Here is a 25,087-nt window from a genome sequence, read left to right as displayed (position 1 = left end):
AGTACTGAGAATGCTGGAATCCCAGCACAGTATTAAATAAAGCTGTCTGCACTCTTCTGTAAGATACTTGTCTGAATTGTCGCACTCATACATATGGCAGTTCTTCTGCTGTCAGTTTGCTGCTTTGTCCTTCAAAGCAAAAGCAATATTGGTTTCATCTTTTGCTAATCTGTTTTCCTGCCCTTGGTTGTCTGCATTGGGACTAGCATATTTTCCTGAAATCTTGAAAGCAGAACTGAAAAATTACCTGGTAGTCATTCCTTTACGTCATGGTTGAGACATATCAGTAGAAGGTGAGACGTCTGTCATACTGTTACCTGGATCTTAACTAGTCAGAAAATCAGATGTCAGTGTCCTGTGTATCTTTCACTAGAATTTGTTTTTACTTTGAAGTACTTCAGGGTTCTGTGGAGTAAAACTGATGATGAATTTCATAACAAGAGTTACAATTCATGTGCTAATGGCTAAAGCCCAAATGCTCCTTCATCCTGAGTTATTTACAAGCCAAAGGAAACATATTGCTTCTTTATACCTACCTCTTGTGACATGCAACAGAATGGAGATAAATACAGATGTCTCAGAAAATCTTCACTTTATTTGCCATGTTTATGTTTGAAAAATATTGCATTACAGGGGATATTCAGATTAGTGTGCCTCTCTGCCCTTAAAAATAGTAATGTTAATTGTTTAAGCATACAACAACTTTTATGCTAAGTAAATATTACTTAACAGGAACAGAATATTGTTTCAGAAATAAACTAACATTAATTATCTGAATAATGTTTGAGAATGGAAATGAAAAAAACAAAAAGCATTTCTGTCAGAAGTATAAAATATATTGCTGAAAGTCAGTTCGTGTCCTGGTGATTCATTGTTTTTCATTATTCTGTTGTTGTTTGTAAAGCTAGCTCCACTGCTAGCTTTAAGGAAAATTTTGTAACTGTGCAAAACAGTTGATCAGGGAGGCCTAGTCTATTGTTGTTCCTGGTTGTAGGTCTGCAGAATTCAGCCTATCTCAGATAAAGGTAAAGATAATTGCCTTACAAGAACGTGGGTTAGGTGCTACAGTTACATTTCTGCATTAAAACCAAAAAAAACAAAGCAAAAAAACTTTCCAAGACTTGTTCTGCCAGGCTTATTTCAGTTAGAGTGGTAGATTAATTTTGCCAATATTTTGCAATTGTTATCTGATTTTTCAGCAATTTAAAAAATTGTTTGCAACACTTGTGATCATTTAAACAAGGCTATTCTAGACAATTTAAAGAGTTGTACATCCATTTCCAGTTGCCCATAGCCCTCTGAAGCACGATGGATATGTATGAGTTACAGTTAGCTAGGACAGTTCTACAAAGAAATAAAAAGTAACTTCCTTTGTTACAGTTGCTTAGTTTTGCCAGATTGCCTTTTTCAAGTTGATGGGGTACTTTTAATAACCACGTGTGATTAGGATCCTGGCTTCATGTGTCACTGAGAAGTGGAACCTTTAGGCCCACCACCACTGAAACAGAAGGGGATGATTGAGGAGTTAATAGAGACATCATTTCTCTACTCAGCCTGAAGTAATTTAGTTGCAGAACAAGGTGGTATAGTTGAAGACCGCAACTTTATTAACACACTTTTTATGTGGTGGAACTGTTATTCCAGACATGGCATGTGTCACTGACAACTGGATTTTGCACATTGTGGAGTTCCTGGGCATAATGCATGTTTTGATAACAGACTTTTAAAACATGCCTCTGGGTTTGTTGTGTGCATGCCCACCCATACATCTGGGTTTTTTATAGCATAATTTTGATCTGTAGTACCTGTTACTAGTGGTAAAAAGTGACTTTGAAACAATATTCTGCTTACAGCATTATCATTAAGTAGAAGTAAAATTGCTATATTCCTACTTCCTAGTGGCTACTGCAAACATGATAGGTAATGCTGATATAACTCACCTGAGTTGACTGGCTGCCATGTAATTTAGCCAATATGACTGTAAATATTAGCCTTAGATACCTCTCAGACATTTGTAGCCTGAAAAATAATCCGAAGAATCTTGGGTACAGTTCTTGCTGCTAACTCAAGTAAGCTGAAATAGGACTATAAACTTTCACACTATTTTGGTTCTTCTTAACACAGCTCAGAGAGTTTCCTTCTTGTATTTCCTTTTGGATCTAGTACCTACTGTGGAAGTTTTGTTATAAAAGAAGTTGCTTAATGTGAGAAGGAGGGATAATAGGCAGTTGGAGTTGTTTTAAACAGAGGTAGAAGCTTGTTCTACTTGAGTGTGGTTATCATTGTTTATTTAATAATGTGTTTTCTCAATGTAAACCTTAATGGCAAGATCAAAGGCAGTTATGCTTGCTATAACTTTGGAATACAAATTCATGAAACCAACTTCTGGTTACAAATACCAGCCTGAAAAATCCTCACACTTTCTTCTTGGTGTGTGCTTGTCAACACACACATTCTGTACAATGTGATAAGACACTTGTAGTTAACATGTGCATGCAACCAAAATAGATTAAAGGCATGTACTGAAGTTTTTAAGACAGGACAGACTAAACAAGCAGGAATTTAAGGCATGTTAGAAACAGGGAGGGAAAATAATTGTGCTCGTTTATTCAGTTTTAAAATGAAACAATAATTATTACATAGCCTTCTAATTGACAGTCAGAAATGGGTCTTTTGAAACAGTAAGCATACAAAAAAGTCACGTTTAGGAATATGAGAAAAGCACTCTTAAGTTTACTAAAAAGAAAAGTAAGTACAGTAGATTGCCCCACTGTATTTGCATTTGTATAATGAAAGTTCCAGCAGGCAGCTGCTTACTTCATAGTATCTTTAAAAACTTTGTTGCTTCCCTGGTCTATGAGAATCTGGCCTTTATGTCCTTATCTATGTGTACGTAATTCCCCTTGCATGGAATGCAAGTTACAGACTTGTAATAGATGACAAAACTGTCATGCAGTCAGAATTCTGGTTTAACTAGCTACATGCACAGTCCAGCAGAGCTAGATACCTTGCTGGGATCCTGCAACATGCTCTGCTTTCCATGCAATATGCTAAGCATTCTCACATCATAGAATCTTAGTTGTTCTAAAGAGCGCTGAGGAAACTAGCTCATTTGTGTCCTGAAAGGTTAGCAATTCCTATTTTGAGTCATTATTCTTAAAATGAGTTCTAATATATATTAAAAACCTTGCAGTTCTGCAGTGTCTATTTAGCTAGCCTAAAGAAATCCTTGTGAAGTCCTAACACTGCTGCCAGATGAAAAGGCAAAAAGAAAATTTAAATTAATAGCAGAAGTCAGAATCATTCTGCATTAACCTACTGGGTCATGCTCCATCCCTTAAAATGCATTTTTTGTTCTTGTCAAGATTTGGTTTTGCCAGGCTGCTGTTCAGGTTCCTAGTAATCATCTACAGATTGTTCAAATTGCCCTTTTCATCATGCATTTGATAAGGAAACTGATTCTTCTTGTGTCAAGCTGTGAGAATGGTAGCTGATACTTCCCAGCTGCTGAGACAGATAAGGCAGTTCATGACAGTTTCATGAAAAATGTTCTGTTCTATCTCTTGCACTCCCCACACTTTTCTCTCCACGTCAGTCTTTCTTCCCCTCATCAAAAGTGCAGCTAGGCCATTGGTCTAACATCTTATTCCCGTGCTCCTGGCCCAGCCCAGACATGACATCAGTCCTGGGGTAGGATATGTCAGCTTCCTCAAGGCAGAAGGGAGCATGAAGTAGGAGGAACTGAGCTAAAAAGTTCTGAGGGGATGAGAGGGGTGTATTACAGGTTGTGTATTTTAAGCAAGCAGAATGGAATCTCTTGGAACAGGCAGACAGATGTTTGCTGCTTAGATTTTTATCACTTACAGGCAGTTCATACCAAGTCAAGGACATTAAACCAAATTTGAGATAGTATGAAAGACAGGGCAAAAGCAGGCCAATTGAGTAAGTCAAAGTCATTTAAAAAGGTCCAGAAGAAAGTGATTTGGTCTCAGAAAAATGAGGCCAGCAGCTAAGACAAAATAAAGCAACCCACTTCCACAGAAAGAAGCAACCCATTTTCATAGACAGTCAAAAAGCATATGAAAGTAGTGTTATTTTAGTGCAGCTGATGTACTTAAGAGCCATATCCTAATCTCTTTGATAATTTGCTCCTTTAGATGTACCCATGGGTGCCTCGGGCTGTATGTAGCCTAAAAGCCATCACTCAAGAATAAAAGGTGCAAAACTGGTATTATAACCTGTTTGTTAGGGGGTTTTGCCCTGTCTTGAGGGTTAGAGGAAATGGCATAAGGACAGCAATGTTCTTGAGTACAGGCTTGTAACTGCTGTGCTTAGGGAGTTTTCAAAAGGCCAATCAAACTGCCTTCAGAACTACTTTGGGCTGTCCAAGCAGCACAGGAAGAACAAGTGCCTGGCCTATGTTCCATACCACTAGAAGGGATGGGTGGTGTCTCTTTCTGTCTTGTTCATAGATAGGGAGATAAAATGTTTTATGGTTTCTTCCCCTTGTTCCCTATCTGTGCCACCTGCCTTATGTGATTGTTCAGAGGTCGGAGACTCACCTGTTAAGAGAAAGAGCCTGAAACTTATGTAAGGTAACACTGATTTTTAAAAAGCAAAGCAAATATTGAATGTTTGAGAAGACAGACAGAGGCATAGTTAATATTAAAAGTTACACAGCTATTGAAAAACCACATCCCTAGTTGCAGTTCAGTCAGGTGAAAGAGACTACAACAATCATCAGAGATCTTTTTAATCATACCAATAATCACCCACTATACACAAAATATCACAATATACAGGGTCATTGGGTCATCAAGGATATTCGCTCTGTAGTTATGGGAATATGATCAATTCAAGGTCCATTACCTACCTATACTTCTGAAAAGCAAATAGGCAACTACAAATTCACCTAATGTAGGTAAAAATTTAATGAAGGATTGATCATTGATCACTCAGCAAATTTGATGTAAAAGCACCACCGAGTTAAGAAGCCTTTGTCCATAGTTTTGTGGATATTAGAGTAGTATTTGACTTCATCAGTGGATAAGAAAGTATGACTTGTGTTCCAACTGAATGCTACTCAGTGAGCAGAAGGGTTTCACAGACTTTTTTATTGTTTTGTCCTTTAGACGTGTGTAATATGCAAAACGCTAGAAATAATTACATTTCATTTAAAAGTTGAAAAGATCCACCTGAAGTGTAAATTTAGCCAAGGCCACAAACTTATGTGAATTTCAAATATATGTAGTATCTTACCATGCCAAAGCATCTCAAGGCTTTTTATAGATGATTTACAATACACAATAAATGAATGAAAACAAGCAAATCTTTGGCTTGAGAGGCAACTGCTGAAATACTCAGCAACAAAAACAAGCAGCAGAGACAGAATGTATGAAAATGAGAGAATGAAACAAGGTCAATAAAGAGTACCTAAGGCACCTTGTTTAATAGTCATCTTTGCTACACTCCTTAAGACCTCCAAATAACATATAAAGCTGTAAATGCTAAGGAATGTGAAGATGAAACAGCTGAGGAGATTGAAGATGAAAGAGCAGAGGACAAAATACATTACTCTTATTCATAGTTAAAATTCCCATGATCAAAGGATGTGAATGAATATATTCTTTTAAGTGATAATGAAGTAAAGAGAAGAATCAGAGCTAGGAAAATGAATGAAAGGAGGAACCAGTACCGTTAAGAGTAAGTTCATTTGATATTCATGAATTGTGAATCAAAGTGAAGTAGAAAAGAAGGCTGGAGATTTGGATATTTCCTCTATTGTTTAGTGCATTTCTCAGTCTCAAGTACTATAGAGGGGGATTTTTACTATATCATTTAAAAAATAAAAGAATGGGAGAGTCCTGTCTGTACTTGCTTTAGGAATATGCACTGTACAGCAGGAATTGCAAAACTGTCTTTGTAAAAAAAAAGGAAAATGCAAAGGAGAATTTTGAAGAGGCATGGGAAATCTGTTTATTCTACAGTAAATATTTTAATCACTAACTTAGTTGAGATTTTCATCAAATGCAGTATGTAGGGGACTGGTAATATAAGCTACATTTGATGACAGACTGGTTAAGTCTTGGTTTGGCTACTCCTCCCTGCAAATCAATACAAATTAAAAAAAGGGGCAGGGGAGAATTCCATTACTGCTCTGGCTCAGGACAAGATGGTTTGTTAAAGTGAGTCGGCTCTATTGAGCTGGCTCCCTGTTCTTATAATAGAAAATAGAGCTTATAATTAAAACTCCCTTTAACGTAACTGGCTTACTACGAGTTTAATGATCTGGGTGCAAGATTTCAATCAGTTTCCAAATTTATGTTCCCTCCCTACTGCTAGCCAGAGGGAATTTTACCCTTTTACCTACTTTTCAAGAAAAAAAGCCAACAAACTATCCATCTCAGTCTCTGGCCTTATTTGAATAGTAATTCATCTATACACACCTAAAAGTTTCAAAACACCATGAGAGATTGACAGGAGAAATTGCTGAGAAATCTGTAGGTATTCAAAGGTATGCAGCAGAATAGGAAGTTAGGTCAGCTGAATGCTTCAGGGGATATAAATACTTCTTAGGGTTTTTTTTCACATAGTTTTTGGACTATGAAACTAGAGTCTGCAATAGCCAGAAGCCTGCTTACATTTTAATGCATATTAATTAAAAACTGTACAACAGCATTTAGTGTTCATGAAGATGATTGTTACACTTTTGGCATTTTTAGGAAAGCATGTCAAGCTTTAAAGTAGGATAAGACTACTGTCTTTCAGTACCTAGACTTTGTGCTCATGAAGTACAAAAAACCACAGATATCTTCCTCATTGTCTGCTTTTACCTTGCATTCTCCCCTCAGGTATGGCCCATTTCCTGTTCCCTCGGAGCTACCTTTGGCTATATGGCTGGTCTGATTATTGCACCTCTCTGGATACACTGGAACCGGAAGCAGCTTACATACAAAAGCCGATAACTGGAGCAAAGAGAGACAAGGTATTTCTTTGTGCAGATTCCATACAGACTGTGCAAAAGTTGTTTTTTTAAGATATATATATATATATATATAGTCAAAGCAGAAGACTGTCCAAATTCAGTTAGAGTATTTCAGGCCAAGCATCTCCGCTCAATAAAATCACACAGATGCCATTTCAGCATGGTGCAGTTTTTGCTTCCTCTAGACTGTGTAACCCTGAGAGATTGTACCTTCCAGTCTGAATAAAATATTTGTAACAGATGTGGTGGCTTCTTTTTGTAAGTTCGTTGAGTTTGATTTTATTCCTCTGGATTTCACTGGTTGTAGAAGGCAGAATCAAAGGTTTAGCTTTCAAACCTGTAACAAGTTCGCTATGTACTTAATGCATTGTATTTAAAATCAGTAGAATTTCACAGTAAGCCTGGCCATTGTCAAATGTCTCTCATGTGATCAAACAGCAGTTTATGCATCTTGAGCCTATTCTCTTCTTCACCGTGTGTTTCTTTGGAGTTAGAATGGCTATAATAGCTTCATCAAAAACGGTCTTCAGTCCTTTCTGTGTTAAAGCTGAACACTCTACATAGCAGTAGGCTCCTATCTGTCAAGAAAATAAGTTAATTCAATAGCAGTATGTCTCAGCTGTTCAGTTCCATCTGTGCACTTCTGCTTCCCCCCCCCGCCCCCCAGCAACATTACAGTGTTTGGCTGCAATCTAAAAAAAGTTATCTGCATGTGCACCCCCCTGTAGGAGAAAATAAGATTTGTTTTTTGGCCAAAGATCTGGAAAGTATTTAAGTTGGTTGGTTTATAAAGGAAACAAATCAGTTCCTTAATTGGCAGTGGGGGCCTAAGATATGTTTGGTAATTAAAGAGCAAAAAAGAATTACATGGACAATTTGTGTTTCCAAAATAAGACTCTGTAAGTGTCCCAATAAGCATTGTCTACACAGTAGTTAAAATGGTAGTAATAACATTCTCAAGTAATTTCTGAAAGATGCTTCCAACATTTTGCTTGAACAGGAGAGGTCCCTTCCAGCCTCAACCAGTCTGTGGATCTTAATTATCTTTGACTAATATTTATGTAGCTTATATAGCTTTTACAATTGTCTACACTGAAAATTAGAACTATTACTAACAAGAAACTGTAGGTCTACTTGTTACCTCTATTCGTTAATGTAACTATTGTTAACTGGTAACCTGTCACAAGGTTACATATGTGGACTGCTAAAAGATATGTGAAAAGTGGTAGAGGAAGACAAAGTCAAGTAGGAATACAGGTGGTGGTGTTGGTGATGTTGTTCTTTGTTGCTTGGCTTCATTTAGGAGTATCCAGTTTACCTCTTTTGCTAACTTCTGTCCTTGCTCCACAGATACGGGCTTCTCTTTCATATCATTCAGTCTTGCCAGAGTTTTTGGGTCATCACGGAGATCAATCTAGCAAGAAAGATTGCAGTCATGCTGGAATACTTTCTCTAAGAAAAAGTCAGCAGGCAATATGATACCCTCTTTTTAAAGAAGAATTATTTAATGTAATATTATGTCTATAAAAATGGAGTTATGTCATGATTCAGACTGTGGACCCTTCCTGATTCAAAAGCTCTAAATTAAAGCTGTGAACTTTTCATCCAGAAGGAACAAACATTTATTCTGTAATTCAGTTCTTCAATTAGATGTGATCATCTTAAAATATGAAAATGTATATCCTGCAGTGGCAGAAAGATTACCCCAAACATAATGCCAGCATGTGGGTCACTTCATAAATGAAGTCCAGTCCATTGCCCACAAGAAGCAAGAGGAAGCTGTCTCACATCTCCTCTTGCTCCTTTTCTTCAGCAAATATTGCATGTGACTAATAGTTGTAGACCCAAGTAATTCCAGTAACATGGGCATGAGCAGACAATTTTATTCTGTAAGTCCCATGACATTTTAGAAAAGGTCACGTGGGAAACATGAAGCAAATCCTGCCACCCTGTTTACAATGGACATAAGTTTTTTTTAACAAAATGGAGATCACTCATTAGAGAGCAACACATATCTCAGTTTTTCTGCCACCTGGAAGGGTTGTTCCTCCAAAGGCAGGAGGAGGTGCTGCTCAGGTCCTGTTGGGCCTGAACTTCAGCCCAAGAGAAAAGGCACCATAAAATGATCCTGATTGTTTATATAAAGTAGAACAGAACCAAATATACCTGTGTTCCTACTAGTAAAAAAGGAACATTAGGTGCATATTCCTTCAATTCCGGTACCCACTCTTCCTTCACATTTTGAAATGAAGCAGGGTTTACCACTGAGAAGCAGATAAGGAAGACATCGGTCATAGGGTAAGATAAAGGTCTCAGACGATCATAGTCTTCCTAAGGAAGAAAAATTCTGTTATCTGCAGTATTAAATTGTTGCCTGTATTTTGTTAATTTTAACAGCTATATTCAGAAACTGTATTCATCTTATGTGAATGTTGTTGAGGCAAACTTTCTGAATGTTTGCAACTATTCCAGGTTAGTTAGTGCAGCTGTTAGAGCAAAATCTACGTATGAAGGTAACTATATGTGAATATAAATATTTTGAAAAATGGGTTAATGCTGATGGAAACTTACTTCTCTGTAAGAATATACAGAAGAGTACCATTTAAAAAGTTTTCACTTAAGAAAAAAACCCAAAAGGCTTATGGTTCACACATACTTGCAGATCAAAGATTAGTATTTGTTTGTAGAGAAATGAGCAGATGTGACTGCTGTAGTCATACAGGTTATACAAAGCTAGGCTGGATTAAGGCTGTTCGGTGCACTTAAATATTGTATTTTGGATCATACATAGAGGTGATATTTAAACCCCTCCTTAGAATTTTCTTTGTCTTTTAGAAGCCTTACAGTCCTGTTGGTAGTGATCAGGGCAGTAGGAAAGATCAGTCTTTTGTCTAGACTGTGCTTTCTATCAGCAAGCCCAGCAAATGATCAGAAGGAACAGAAATTAAGGATCAAAAACACTATCAGGGGAATATTAATGCCCTTGTTTGTCTATTTCTTGGGGATGAGGGGTAGAAGCTAGTGTGAAAAGGTTATTTAGGGCATTTAGAACCACAGCATTTAAAGCCAGCAGTCGTACTGGCAGGGCATACAATACTGTGGCAAGACAAGTACCTGGGAGCATTGCCTCTTTTGTAAATCAGAGTTCTCCCTAGCAAGGGAGAAAGTGGATTTTTACCCTATATTTTAGCTAACAGCTGGAGGGAACATGCCCCAGCTTCTCTCTGCAAGGCTTCCTTTGGTCTTCGGCAGTGAACCAGTGCCTCACCATTCCTACCACAGGGTTTTGGTGGTTTCTGTAACATAGATAACTAAGACTGAGCCCAGGCATTGCAAAGACACTGACAAATGCTGGATTTATGCCTGCCACATTAAACACTAGTTTATTATGGCTGCTGCAGCAGTCTCCCTCTTCCCCATGTAAACTTCCCATCTTAATTAAATCTCACAAATACTGGAATGATTTGTTCATTAAACATAGACAGAAATGTAATTCAACTCCATATTTGAAATAAGCCAGAAAATTAAATTTTTGTTTCCTTGGCAACAGCCACATTACCAGATTATTAACCTACAGACACACCCGCAAAAACACCCTTCATTGATGTGTTAGGTTTTAAACATGGTCACTAGAATTTCAGAAAAACTGTGAGAACTTCCTCATCTTTCCATTTGGATGTCAACAGCTATGGGAAGAGAGCTGTTACTGTCATCATTCATACAGAATCAAAAGGCTTGACCATTACTTGTCATACTCTTGTGTCATTTTGAGTATCCACTCTACTTGCCAGCGTTGTATACAGGCTTATCAATTAGCTAGAGCATCCTTAATTGTTAACATGGCTTCCCAATTTCACAACCACAGTAACTGACACCACTGTGAAGCTGCAACATTGGCAGGCCTTTTCTCTGCCAGTGTCAGGCTTTTGTCCTGATTCAGAAGAAAAAAAACGGTAACCCAGTCTTTTCCAAGTCCGTGGACGTTCATCATAGAAAGCAGAAATAACTTCAAGGCCATCAACACAGGAAGTTGAAACTTTTCAACATTCAGGGTTTTTTTGGGCGTGTATTTTATGTTTCACTTCTACTACTGAATATAGTTAGATCCTGCTCAGGGTTGCACTCTGTTTTCTGGGGTGGAGATCAAAATCCTAAAAGAAGCTTCCCAACTGCCAATTACTCTGTTCCCTGGAGTACAAAATCAGCATGAAAGAACACAGTGAATCCGTCAGTTGCTTTCAAATTCAGCTCTAAATCATGTGTGGGGTATTAGCAATTAGGTGGTGTTTTAAAAAAAAACTATTTTAAAGCTGTAATTTGTCCCTACCGCCAAAGAGCTGCCCTCCCTATACTCTATACTCCCTATACATTTTCTAAAAATCTCATATCTGGATTAGGAGAACTAGAATACTGCCTGCATTAAATGCTGGAATGGAGAAAGCATTTCACTGTCACCAGAAATTACTGCTAGTCCATTAACCTTAAAATAGCTCTTTAGTTAATCCATTTCAAATTACAAATAGACCTTTTATTCATAGCAAATATTAATCACTTTCTTAAAGCCAGTCTCAGGTCTGAACTCCTTTCCTGCTCCTGCATTTGTTTATGTGCCTTTTTATTTATGCACTCTCCCATCTGCACTGGGCAAGCTGTGGGTCCATCCAGTGTAATCAAGAAGTTAAACTGAAGGCAAGTACAATGTGATTGTTTACATCATGTACCACAGCCAAAGATGTGTGTGGTGTTTGCTACATTGGCTTCACTGTGTTTATGCTTCCTTATATTACCAGAGAATTTGATTATACCTACCAGTCCTGCTGTTTGAAACATGTCAGTGCTACCAGGCTCTCCTTTAAACCTTGTCTGTGCTCTGAACATCAGGTTTGTATTGATGCTAATAGTAATTCTAACATGCTAATTGTAATTCTAACAAAACCTCCCACCACATGATTGGACTGGTCCTGAGTCCTCCTGAGAGAAACCCTGCTTAAAGTTTGTCAGCATCTGTAGGCCATCTGTAATTAAGGACTCCTTCTGCCTCCCAACTGCCCCTCAGAAACAACAAGAATACCTGGACACCTTCTCAGATGTACTGGGCCTACATAAGTGCTGTAATTGGTAGAAGAATCTGAAATACGAAATTAATTTAGAATTAGTATTAGACAAGTCTGGAAAAATCTTACTGCTTCAACTAGAATTTATTTCCTGAATCTAGTGTAAGGGAAATAAATGTGATTTATTCTAAAATTAAATGCAGTGGTAGAATTGATTATACTAGCCAGTCAACATAAATTCCAATTTGAGTGCATGTACACACCACACTATACAGCAGACTAATTAGACAATCTAATTGGGGGAGGCACTGCATACATATTTAGGCTTTAAAAATATTTAAGGAAATTAACAGGAATATTTTAAGAATGTGAATAAGATGGGCAGGAAAGCCAGTAAGGATCGAAATACTCAGTATAAGTCTCAAAAACTCCTGGCTATAAAAGTGAAAACAGCTCATTCTCCAGCATACTCTGGACTTAAAATTGTTTGTTGAACCAGGTGAATACAGATAGAAAATACAAGGGCTGCAATAGCTTCAAAAAAATTGGACACAAGAATTTAGCTTAGTGTTATATGGAGCTGTGATCCTTCTGAAAGATGTGACACTGCAGCAGGGCTGTTCATAATTTCCCTAGTATCCCTGTGGAAACCCAGGACAGTTTCAAGTACAAAACAGACATGAAAAAGGAGATGAGATAGGGGAACTAAGGACTTGTATTGGCTTCTCAACTGCAAACGGGGCTTTTTGTTTTAAGAGTGGAGAATGGGAATTCAGACTTTTAAATTATTATATCTTCTTATAGTGGGCTGCAGGTATGTCTAGCATTGCCTTTGTCTTGGATCCTTAGAATCTGTCCTTTAGGTCTCTTTTTCCATATTAGAGTACCTAATAATCTGCCTGAGATTTTCTGCTGCCTTGTACTTGAATACTGTATTTTAGATGGTGAAGTGGATTTGCTTTAACATGTCCAAAATCTGGCTATTTCTGACAATTTACCTGTTTAAAAACAGGTCCTGAGAAACTATTTGTATGCAGATTGAAGAATGGTATTGCAATTCCACAACATTACAATATTTTTCATTTCATGGGTTTGCACAGACTAAAAGCAGAATGCAGTGCCCTATTTCAAGTCATGCATTTGACTGTGAGCTAATACTTTTGCCTAGTTCTATGGATATCACAGCTAAAATCCCACTAACTGTATTCTTAACTCTGCCCTGACACAGTATGTAGTCCTGAGCAAATCATTATCCTCTCTATTTGCATCTTCCCATCTGTAGGGGTTTGCTAGCTTAATAATGCATTAGTCTTTGCAAAGCACTCCAAAAGCCTTTGATATACACAGCTTATGTGCAGTGGGATATTTAAAAAAAAATAAACTCAGACAAAGTGGAGTATAATAATTTCTGGACAACCTTCTTGACCCACAAAAAGCATTATTTCCTTACATTTATTAGAAAACTGAAGTGAGGGCCACAAGCATACAGATTCTGTCATACCAGAGACCCTGTAGCTCCCCTGTTTTATGGTATCACACTCCTCCCAGCCCAAGTTAAATTATGGGACACAGAGACAGAGGTCCTTACCCCTCTGTCAGTCATGTGAGACCACAGGCCTTCTCATCTGCAATGGTATTAGGGTCTCTCTGTCTACTTTGGATTATTAGGTAATTAGTCCTTTGCAGTCAATACGTTCCTACACCTTGACCAAGACCTTCGAGGAAACTCACACCTCTCAGATCTGCCATTGCAGGTAGTGAAGACAATGTTAACCTAGATCTGTCTGTTTGATCCTTATTGCCTTGCTAGTGTTCTTAAGAAAACAGAGGAAACCAAATTCTGGTATGTCATTATCACTGAAGCAGGGGCCTGAGATGTGTCATGTTTTAATCCTCACTCAGTGTCTTGTTCTGACAGAACCAAAGTAATTAATTATTTGATGATGTGCTTTGCAGCTTAGGAATGAAATTTTAACAGTACATCTCCAGTTGTTATACTGACATACTCTTGATAAACCTACTTCTATTCCAAAAGGTGTAAAGGGGATGGGTGGAAACAAAATAAAGCTTGCACCACTGGAAAATAAACAGGAGCTCAAAACCTCTGGGTTTGTGATCTCTGTGTTAGCAACCATCTGTTGTTTTCACAGCTTACAACAGCAATCATAAGAGGAGGTTCTCACTCTCAACCATCTGTTTTTAGAGGGGAAGCCAAAAATAGACATCAGGCAGAGTTGCTAGAGGAATCCAACCTTCATGCAGCAAAGGGTAATCACTAGTGCTCAGAGGGGCACAGTGAGGCAGAGTTTCGCAGAGTAAAATCCCAGCTAAAAGTCCAAGTTTGAACCATTTCATAGTGAGTATTGGTAACAAGTCAGAAGTCCTCTCCCATTACGTGTTGCCGTATTTCAATTTCTGAAATGCGTTTCAAACCTTTCCTTCAAGACTGCATTTTTCAGTTCTCCTCCCTGAAAATAAGGTTCTGTTCAGAAGGTCCCCTGTAATATTTTACAGGAAAACACAGCAAGTGAACCATAACAACTGCTGTACATAACTTGTGGACTTAGCTGTACATAACATCCTCACAGCACAGCTACCTCTGGACGCATCTTGCCATCTCCCCCAAATTGTTTGGAATTTAAGGCTGATCTGCAGCTTTGTCATTAAGCACCAGGCAAAGCCTCTGAAGGCTTTGAAAACAACTGCTTACTCCAAAAGCACACCAGGAAACAGACTTCACTCCGCTGAATCACCCTGTGGTTTCTGATTCTACGAGATGCTTGGTGGGGGAGGAGAGAGAGGGAAGTGGCCTGTACTGCCCCATGCCAAGCACAAATTGCTTCCCTGGCTAAAAAACACTCTTCAAATTTTTCAGTCTGGGCTGTGTCACACTGTAACCCTTTGCAAGAAAAGAGCTTGGAGCATCCCCCAGGATGTTGATTTCCTGGCACTGCCACTCACAAGGCACCATTAATGCAGGACCATTTGGCATAGAGCTGCAATTTGGACTGACACTGCATTGCCATAAAATGTCTGCTTGCCCAATTCTGCAAGCCAATCTCTGCTACGCTGATGACTGCATTTGATTTTCCAGTTGCCTACATATGTAGCCCCTAGCTTTTGAACATGCAAAACAAGAAGGATGCAGTGATTATTCCCTAGCTGCAGGGGAAAAGTGCACTACAGACCCTCTGTCTCTTCATAGGCTTCTGAGGATACAGCTTGCATTGCTAAAGAAAGCAGAATTGTCCTGTTGTGGTTTGTTCGCACAGGTTTCCCAGAGAGTGCAAAAAGCTGCTGATTTGGGCCCAGCATCTATTTTTAATTTATAGAAAAGCCTGCAAGAATGCAGGGTAAGTGCTCTTCCATTGTATTCTAAAAATGAAGTAAACTGATCTAAATCCATTTCTGAATTCCTGTGAGGAGGACTGTTCAAAGGACACAGAAATTATACATTGAAAAAGCCCAGGGTTGGTGAATTATGGGTTTTTTTTAAACAAAACTTTCCTCCTGGCATATTTGAGAACTGTGCAGCTGCTTACATGTCTGCAAAGCTTTCCTGGATAGAGAGAAATAACTAGCTAGAAGATGGAGCCTAGTAAGATTGATTTTAGAGCATTAGAAACAGGAAGGACAGAATACTTTTATTATACACACAATTGTCTTTAAATGATCAGACTTGATCCTAGTCTTAATGTGGGATTCAATACTATCCAAATGCTACATCTTGTCATGTGATGCTAAACTACTTTCCTAGATGGTCTCAATAGCACACTCCTTCATCAACACGGTAACTTCAACTTGCTGGTTTCTTCATGTTTTTCTAAAAGTCTCTGAATTTTCTCTATAGGGCTTATTATTTTAGCATCTGTAACAACCGAACGTATTCAATTGACTGCAAGCACAGTTTGACTTGAACACCTTTACTTAAATGAGTTGCCTACCCACTGTGGAACTCCTAAGAAGTGGCAGAGTAGCTGCCATGAACAAACCCTATCACTCCTTGCCCATGAGAAATCTCAGTCCTGCAGTGAGTTTCTTTCTCACTGTCAGTGACTTTATGAACAGCACTCTTTCCACACCAGATTTCCATTTTCCCCAGGAAGGGAATTCACCCTAGTTGTTGTGTCTGCAGCCATGAACAATCAGGTTTTTCCATTCTTTCAGATATAGCAAATCAAAGTTAAAAAATAAAATACACCCTGACATGGGAGATCTGGTCAGATCCTCTGCAGAACCTGCACTTTGAAAAGATAGGTTCTCTCATGTTATTTTCACAGAAGAATATGACCTGTTCTCACAGGCAAAACAGCCTACAGAGTTGGTTTAATAGTTATCCATATCATATCAGATATATCTTTTAATTTGCTACCTATATAAATGACTGATCAGACAAGCAAGACTTATCAGTTAGGTGTCCCATTCCCTTTCACCTTTTACAAATAAACCCTAAAAGCACATTCTTCAGTCCAGTGTTGAGCAACAGATAAAAGATTACAGCTTCACATTGCCTCCTCAAGATTAACTCCTATCACATTCCTCAGGAGAGTACCAGGGCCGTCATGTGCACCTTGAACACAACACAGTGAAAGTTTCTGGAATTAAAGGAGTTCCTAGCACCTTGTTCTATATCAAGATGTGCACCATCTTCTAGCACCTTGTTCTATATCAAGATGTGCACCATCTTCTGCACCTTGTTTTATATCAAGTCCCAGTTTGTTAGGGCTAACAGGTACCATTGAAGAATGTGGTAAAACACTCAGCAGATGTTAAGGCAATTGAAAAACTGCCTACAGTTTTTCTTTCTTAAGTGAGGAATTTGTAAGCCATCTCACTGCCTGTGGCTGGCCTATCTGTTGGTCATAACTAAAGATGTATCCCAGGTCACACCTGGCATCCATCCCTTTTTGATCCCAACACTGAATTCCAACTGGAAATCAGACCTACAAGGAACTAGCATTAAGTCCTAATGATGATCTTTAAGCATTCATGGCTACATCTAATTTAGAGCACAATCTGCCTGATGCACTCGGAGTCTGTTTTATTCATCTGAAGCAATATACTCACCTAGGATGCTGACAGATGTTGCTTTGCTCTGGAGAATAATGCTGCCACCTGCATTTTTATATGCACACCAGTGAGTGCCAGGCATAGCAAAGAATTATTGCACACGTGCCACAGGACAGATGCAGCATGGAGCAGGATTAGAACAGACCGGGGACAGTAACTGTTAAAGCGTCAAATGACACAACCTCTTCAGAACTGCTGAAAGTGTCACGTAGCATTCAGACATTTTCTTAAACACAACTCACCCAATCAACAATTCAAACAAATACACTGCTTATAAAACCACAGAACAGAGCAGTAAAAAGATACAGTTCTCTCCTTATTTTGTGTTTTTTCTCATTAGAGGAGGAGCAGTTTTGTTAGAAATGCAACTGCTAATTTGGAGGCTTGAAAAAAGAAGTCCTGAAGTTCTGCCCCAAAGCATCAGTTTTTGAGATGTTGAGGTTTATAATTCACAATAGAACTGCAGGATTTGGAATTGGTGTGGTATATATTATTTCTTAAATACCAGGATCCTGGAGTCTTTATAAAAAAAAGCACATCCTTTTCACCTTTAAATGAAAGATTAATTTCTAATACCCCACAGACACAGAGAAAGCTTGGTACATGAAGATACATGAAGGCCAAAGGTTTAAAGAAAACCCACATGCAGCAAAGGGCAAAACCATTTAAATTTCCTAGGGTTTTTAGGTAGTGGTGTATGCGGATAGGAATAGCTGACTCATCATTTTGAATACCCAGGATTGACAAAACCTTGGTATTGCTGAAGTAGGTTTTACATCTACTTTGTCCATGTGTCCTTAATAAAGGAACTGGAACAAAGTTTACTGAAATCAGCAGTAGGGTACCAGCTAACACAGAACTTTGGCTCAGACCCTAACATACTGTAAGCCATTTTACATTGCAGGTCAATGCTGTGGAGGCTGTTCTCATCTAAATTATATTTACTTTCTTTTATGATGCAGTTCAGATGCTAAATCGGTAGTTAGGCTATAAATTAAAACTGTGCATTTTTTTATACTTCTTCTACATGTTTACCAAAATAAGGAGAGCTCTTTGCAAAGGGAACAGATTTCAATGAAGTCTGAGTATGGACCTGACAGAAATTCCCAGGGTTTCATATGTTTTCTATCAGAAAAATTCCACGAGCCGTGCTACCTTACCCAGTTGTCCCATTCCATCACTCCTGCCTCCTGCAGCACAGCTGTAGATTATATGATACTCAACTGAGAAGAGGTGCACACACCATGTTAAAATGAACTCAGAAAGTAAGAGGATACGCAATAACATTGTGCTGGAAGAGCAGTAACTATTGCTTGTATTCAGTGTTGCCTTTTTAGCTGGTTATGTTTGGATAGCATTGAAAGATGCTACTGTGCCTCAAAGAAATTAAAAATTAGTAAAATTCAGACAGAACTCTGTCATGAACTAAAGGATATCTACTGACTCTTAACGTGGGGAAAAAAGGGCTTTTTACTTGGCCACGTAATCAATGTTTAGCAAGGGTCTGTCCTAGGTTAGTAGTCTTCATAAAAATATGCTTTTAACTTATTAAAAATTGAAGTTTCAGAGAACCTGTCAAACTTGATTTGCTTTATGTTCTTTATTTTGGTCTGCCATTAACTTGCTCTTAATGTGGCAAAGATATTCTGGATCTACGTTTTCAAACACATGCCTTAGAATTGATTTTAATATAACTCAGTGTCGCTATTCAGAAGTACTGTGGGGCTTTTGGCACTCTGAAAATTAAATGTAACTGTCTTGAGTTTCCAGCATCTATCTAGTGGATGCTTCTGGGAACTCAGAACACCATCTCCTGTTCTGCAACTCCCCATCTGGTGATAACAGTACTTACCTATCCTTCTAGGAAAGCTACCGTGCTTTCAGAGCATGAGTCACAGCTCACAAGGAGGCGTTTAGATGCAGGCTTTGCACTGGGAGTATTATTGTTGCAAGGCCATTTTTAATAGCAAATCTGAAGGTACAAGTCCTGTTCCTTTTAAAGAGAAAGCCTGTCTGCTTAAACCCTTATCTAGAACTCTCAACAGAGATTGTTAGCTCAGGCACTTCACCTCCTCTTGTGCTGAAAAACTTAAATTCCAAAGGGAGAATCTAGGCATGTTTTTATTTTATCTGCATACATCCAGTTGTTAAATCTACGTGGCTGGCAACATCCTGAGGCACGGAGCAGCTTCAGCGGAGGCTGAGCTATTCATAGGCCAGCACGCTGGGCCGGGAGTGAGCTCATGAGCTCACAGCCTCCCAGCGCCAGCTGCCAGCTCGGCTGGGACACGCGAAGGGAGCGAGGGAAAATGCATGTGGGAGGAGGGAGGCGCAGGGGGGGACAGAAAGGGGACAAAATGTTAGTTGCTAACATCTCATGTTTAGATCTGCCAAAATCACGTTGAAGGTCTCGGTGTTTACACTTCTGCAGTAAAGGGTGGCAGGCTTTGCATTGTGTGAGACTGCTTCGCTCCAGGCTGACATTTGGAGCTACGGCTGCCTGGCAGGGGCAACTCAGAAGGAGCAATGTGCTCTGAGGGACATTTCTATTTCACAACAGACCAGCAGCTGCCTCTCTTCTCAGTAAGATACTGGAGTGGTACCTAGGGCTAGACTAGGGCTATCTACCGAAGCCAAGACTAACAGCCAGGAAGGAGCAAGGAGTATAAAGATTACTGCTACTTATTTATAGCAACCACTGCAAGTTTGGTGACCATCCATTTTAATAACCACACCTCACGCACAGGCGTATTCACATTTATAAACATTTGCTTTTATACCTCTCCTTAAAGTAGACACTGATCTCCCTAATATCTGAGTTAGCTTTACACACTTCAGCAGCCTGACCAACTTTAACATAAAATTGCTTTAACATCATCATGTTCATGTCTCTGTTACAACCAAAAAATCAGTGTATCTGAATTAAGATGGCTGTGGCTGCAACGAGTGTGACTGCTGGTATCTGAGCTGAGATGTGCCAAGAAGTGGCTTGTTCTGTTCTTGTGCTTAGCATGTTTTGTGGTACTGTTCTGGTGAGAGGTGAGAAGGCACCAAGAGCTTCAGTGTATCAGACCAGGTATTAGGGTCTTAAGGCAGAGCTATAAAAGCAGAAAGCCAAGGAGCACAGTTTACCTTACTTTTGTCTGACCAGTCCCCACTAGTATCAGCAGTAAGTGATGCTAAGGATTTAAATGTTATTATGAGGCACTGCACCATAGTAAAATTCAGCATATCCTGCTCTGCACTGCCCAGAAGCTGGCCTGCTGCCAAACCTGCACCAAACAGCCATGCCATGCCTGGGCATCTCTCTTCCCAGAGCAACACAAGCAGTACAGGCTCTGCTACTGCAGCTTCCCCATCCTTCCTCTAGGTCCTAGCCATCCTTTACAGCAAGACACAGGAGCAGAGCAAGATTGTGCCCTGTATGTGGTCAGCACATACTGGAAGAAAGGGACACCACGAATGAAAATCCTACAGCAAAAGGAACTGGCAGGAGGATGGACTCCAACTGCCATTTTAAACAACAGACTTCAATATAGAGCAAAATCCCCAAAAGGCAATTCCTGTCCTACCACTTATCCCAACCATTTGGGACGTGACAAGGGGACATGTGGCACACCTCTTTTTTAATGCTTGCAGACATTTCTCTAAAAGTGTTAACATCTTGAGACTTGGCAGTATTACTTTTGATATTATGGAAGATCAAAATGAGAATCACTTGTCAGCATTCAAAAACACTCCAGAACAGACCCCTGATGAAGGCATGGCTCTCATTCCAAGCTGATTTTGCCCCATACCCCTGTTCAGTGAAGAGCAGTATTGACACACAGTATCCCAAAAGAGGCTTCTGCAAAGCCAGAGGCATCCAAGCATCAGTATCACAAGCACCTCAAGTTTAAACTTCAGTGCATTGATGCAAGTCTTCAATGCAGGTAGGTTCCACTTCTGGGGAAACCAAGACCTGCTCTAAGCCCACCCAGTGCAAGCAGCAAGGTTAAAAGGAGCTGCTGACTCCACCTCTGGGAGGAATTGCTGGAGGAATGGCACCAAATTCCTACCCGCCTCCCTGACATGGGAAGCTCCCTCCACAGCTGCAAACCCAAATGGGCTCTCAGAGCCTCCACTGCCCAGCAGCTGTACTGGCTATTTTCTGCTGAACCAGAGCCTCAGTATCTTCAGCCAGAGAAAAGCCTACTTGAACTCACACACACCCAAAGGCCTGTGTATAAACTGAAATTTGTGAACCACTAGTGGCATTTTTTCCTCGCTATGTATATTACCAGGGAAAAAAAGGGATTTTAATAGATTTATTTTCAACCTACTTTAAACTCAAAAAGATATGAGGCCTTATGTCATCGTTATAGTTACTACATGTGATCCTGTGTGTGTTGTGAAGAAGCGAGCTAGAAATGAGTACTGGATGAACTCAAAGGCTTGCAACTCCTCTGCCAAAGCAAAGTCTGTCACAAGTTGCTAAATACATAACCACGCAAGTTAAAGAGACCCACACACTGATAAGTCAGTATTTCAGGGTGATGAGCCTGCTGTGCACCAGCTATGAATCAAAATGTCTTTAATCTTTCTTCTGCTATGGTCTTCTTGCATGGATTCAGAATAGGTCACTGTCTGAACTTTCATTTATCCCCTTCATCCTCATCCCCGTGAACTGAGATCTGTAGATTGTACCTACTTACTATGTCCAGAGCTGGGAGTATAAACATGCTGATGATTGTGAACTGCTTAGATACCAGAGTGATCACACACAGCCAAGTTTTATAAAATGATACTATCAGGCCAGTATTTTACAGTAAAATTATTTAGGGGTGACAGAATTAGACATAAATGTACTGATGTATGCTGGCAGGGAAATCCCAACTTTGGGCAGCAAAGAATCCAATCTGTACAGAAGTCTGTGGAAGCAGCAGGCGTGTACCAGGTCTGTTACTGTTTCCTCAACACAGAGAAGACATCAGTTCGTGTCTTTTCTGCTCTTTACTATATATATATATTTAAGCTTTAATGTAAGCTTTCTATTATTGCATAGCTTTGGGAAGCCAGGCTTGTCAGCTGCTCTGACAAAGTAGCTTTTAGCTGAATGAAGTTGCTGGACTGGCATCTTGATACAGACTCCCTCCTTTAGTTGTACTGAATGTTGGGATGGGGCTCCCGTGGGCAGTCTCAGATGTCCACCAGTTCCCCAGACATGCTGAAGTGGAATGGGGATAATGGCAAAGATTTTATTAGTACCACAGGTCTGACTAAAAGGGGAGTTTTGCCAAGACCAGATATATCTGTAAAGGTAGCCTCATTAGAAGGTCCTCTGTCAGCTGAGGGTCTTGTGAATCAGGCCAGCAAGATCTATTCCTAGGTGCCTCAAAAACTGCCCTGGAATTCAAAATGAAGCTTTTAGCTTTTCTCACATTAGTAGAAAAAAGCTTACCTCAACTTTTTCTATATACAACTTCACACTGAAAAGTTATTCTTGTTATAACAGGAGCACCTTCATTTGCTGTTTGTTGTAAACTGGGCAGTTTACCCTACTAACTTTTGAGGAGGCCAAAGGTCACTTGGGTTTGCACTCAGCACATTCAGGCAGAGCAGGATACCACAAAACCACCTTAGTAAAGGCTACACAGAGCTAATAACACAAACTCCCATTAATAGCAACAAGCCCAGCACAAGCACTTTGAGACGACATCCCCAACTAAACTTTGCATATGTACAGAAGTGCTATGGTCGCTTTCACACTTTCCAATGCTCGTTATTAAAAAAAAAAAAAATTAGTTGCACATTAAGGAAATGCTTTGTCTGAGCACTAGATTCTCACTTTGCAACCTACTTAAGCAACATTTCAAAGCCGTGTTCTGAACCAATTACTATTGAAAAACAGGACTATGACAATAATAAGAAATGCACTTGGCATAAATTTGACTAGTTTGTGTTTATGTCAGTGAGGTGACACGCATGAAGTCAGTCTTTGTGGGAAGATTCTCGACCTTCAGGGTATCAGCTTTCTGGAAATGGCGCTGTTTCCTACAATTCTCATGGAATTAGTTTTTTACTGATTTCAGGCCTAACAAAGATATAAAAAAACTGGTTAAATGCTGATTCCCTGACTCAAGGCTATATGCAGATCTAAAAAGATACACTAATTCAGAGAGCAGTTGTTCAATTAAGTATAAGAATACCACGGTTAAAAATTACAGCTTCAGTCCGTGCGAGTTCAGTGAGATTATTTTACTAGTTGCTCTTTACAAGAAGGAAGCATGTCTGAGGTCATGTGAGACCAAAGCACATGCTCACACTGCAAGAAGAAGTTTTAATATAAGGAATACACAACTTTACAGACACCCATGCAGCATTTCCGTATATGCTCTGCACCTCCTTGGGAGACGCCTGCACCTCCTGGGGTCAGGCCCTTTTTCAAATAAGGCATCCTGAGAAAGCTGGGAGTACTCCAACCCCAGAGATCATTCTCAGCCCATGGCTGAGTGGTGCCATGCAAGTCAAGCTAAGGAAGAGATGACTTGAATCATAGAGCCCGTTAGAAATCACTAGACCAGTGACCCCTCCAAACATCCAGCATTTTATCCATCATTAAAGTTACTTAAGAGCAGTGCTGATATCACAGCATCTTTCAGAAGTGGCTGTAATAATATTAGCCAAATGAATCCCTTGAGTTGTCTGGGACAGCAAAAGAAACCCAGGTTATCTCAAAGACAGTGGCTGAGAATTACATGTTATTATTTTCCACCTTTAGTTTGACTAACTCTTTGTAGCTATTTGAGTGCTGTAAACCACAACCAAGGCAAGCTGCGGCAGCCTGGCTCTCCATCCGACCCGAGGCGGCAGAGGCAGCGTGTGCCCTCTGTGCTGAACGGGGCACATTTCCCCACCTGAAGGCCGGCGGGAGGGTCGGTGCCCCGGGGAAGGGGGGCTGGCCGGGAGCGATGCCCGGCCGGGAGCGCTGCCCGGCCCGGAGCACTTCCCGGCCCCGAGCACTGCCCTGCAGGCGCCGGGCATCCTCCCGCCCCAGCGCCGGGCGATGCCGTGGCGCCTCGGCCCCAGCCCCGCTAAAAATAAAGCCCGTCTCCGCCTGCCCGCCCTCGGGAATCGGAGTCGGATCGATGGTTTTCTTTTAAAGCCGGATTTTATCAATCGCCCCCCACCCCCGCCAAGCCGCCTCTGAACCGCCCAGCCCGGAGCGCAGCCCTGCGAATAACTTCAGCGCCGGGATGGCCGCCGGGCGGGGGGCCGGGGGGCCGCGGGCAGCGCTCGGCACTCACCTGGCCGGCGGTGTCGTACAGCCCCAGCAGGTACTGCTTGCCCCCGACGGTAACGCTGACTGCGAGGGGGAGAAACACAGCGGGTGAGGGGGGGCAAACCCGGCCGACCCCTCCGCCGGCCCCCCCGGCAGGGCAAGGCCGGGGGACGGAGGGAGGAGGGAGGGGAGAGAGCGGCCGCCGCCCCCGGCCGTAGCGGGGCTCCCCGCCCGCTCACCTGCGTAGTGGTCGAAGACGGTGGGCACGTACTCCTCGGGGAAGGCGTCGTTGGCGTAGCTCATCAGCAGGCACGTCTTGCCCACGGCGCCGTCCCCCACCACCACGCACTTGAGCATGACCGCCGCGCTGCCATGGGCCATGGCCGGAGCCCGCCCTCATGGCCCCGCGGGCGCGCCCCGCCGAGCCGGGCCCCTCGGCATCGCCGCCGCCGCCGCCGCTCAGCGGGCGCCCCCGCCGGCCCCCGCCGGGCGCGGCCCCCCCGCCATCCGCCGCCGCGCTGGGCCCGGCGGGAGCCGCCTTCCCCGGCCGCGCCACGCCGCGCCACTCCGCGCAGGGCAGCGCAGCGAGCGCAGGCAGCGCCCGCCCGGGCGCGGGGCGGCGGAGGCGGGAGGGGCGCCCCGGGAAGGGGGCGGGCGGGCGGCGGGGCTGCAGGGCCGGGGCGGCTGTGCGAGAGCGGCCCTCGCCCCGGCCCCGCT

At 41.2% G+C, this 25,087-nt stretch overlaps 2 protein-coding genes across 4 annotated transcripts in view; one reads left to right on the top strand and one right to left on the bottom strand.

Annotated features, from left to right (window-relative positions):
• PIGF (phosphatidylinositol glycan anchor biosynthesis class F) overlaps positions 1-8,606 on the top strand; it is a 19,515-nt gene extending 10,909 nt beyond the window's left edge. For 2 of the 3 annotated variants that reach the window (XM_085055019.1, XM_085055020.1), the window contains exon 6: positions 6,852-7,226. In XM_085055019.1, the coding sequence (XP_084911145.1) occupies positions 6,852-6,965 (114 nt within the window). In that variant the 3' untranslated portion in view covers positions 6,966-7,226. Of the gene's footprint in view, positions 1-6,851; positions 7,227-8,335 lie in introns of those variants that run through there. The other variant, XM_085055021.1, reaches the window with a different exon arrangement.
• On the bottom strand, positions 576-25,087 carry RHOQ (ras homolog family member Q). Its single transcript, XM_085055022.1, has 5 exons — positions 24,610-25,087; positions 24,396-24,454; positions 9,152-9,316; positions 8,304-8,399; positions 576-7,563 (listed from the first exon to the last, which is right to left on the bottom strand). Exons 1-5 carry the CDS (start codon positions 24,749-24,751, stop codon positions 7,408-7,410), a joined length of 618 nt encoding a protein of 205 aa, XP_084911148.1. The 5' UTR covers positions 24,752-25,087; the 3' UTR covers positions 576-7,407.

The sequence above is a fragment of the Lichenostomus cassidix genome, chromosome 3 (genome assembly GCF_008360975.1).
Source record: "Lichenostomus cassidix isolate B80296 chromosome 3, HeHo_3.0, whole genome shotgun sequence".
NCBI classification, from domain to species: Eukaryota; Metazoa; Chordata; class Aves; order Passeriformes; family Meliphagidae; genus Lichenostomus; species Lichenostomus cassidix.
Note: the sequence above shows the minus strand (reverse complement) of the source record. Positions and strands in the feature narration are given on the sequence as shown.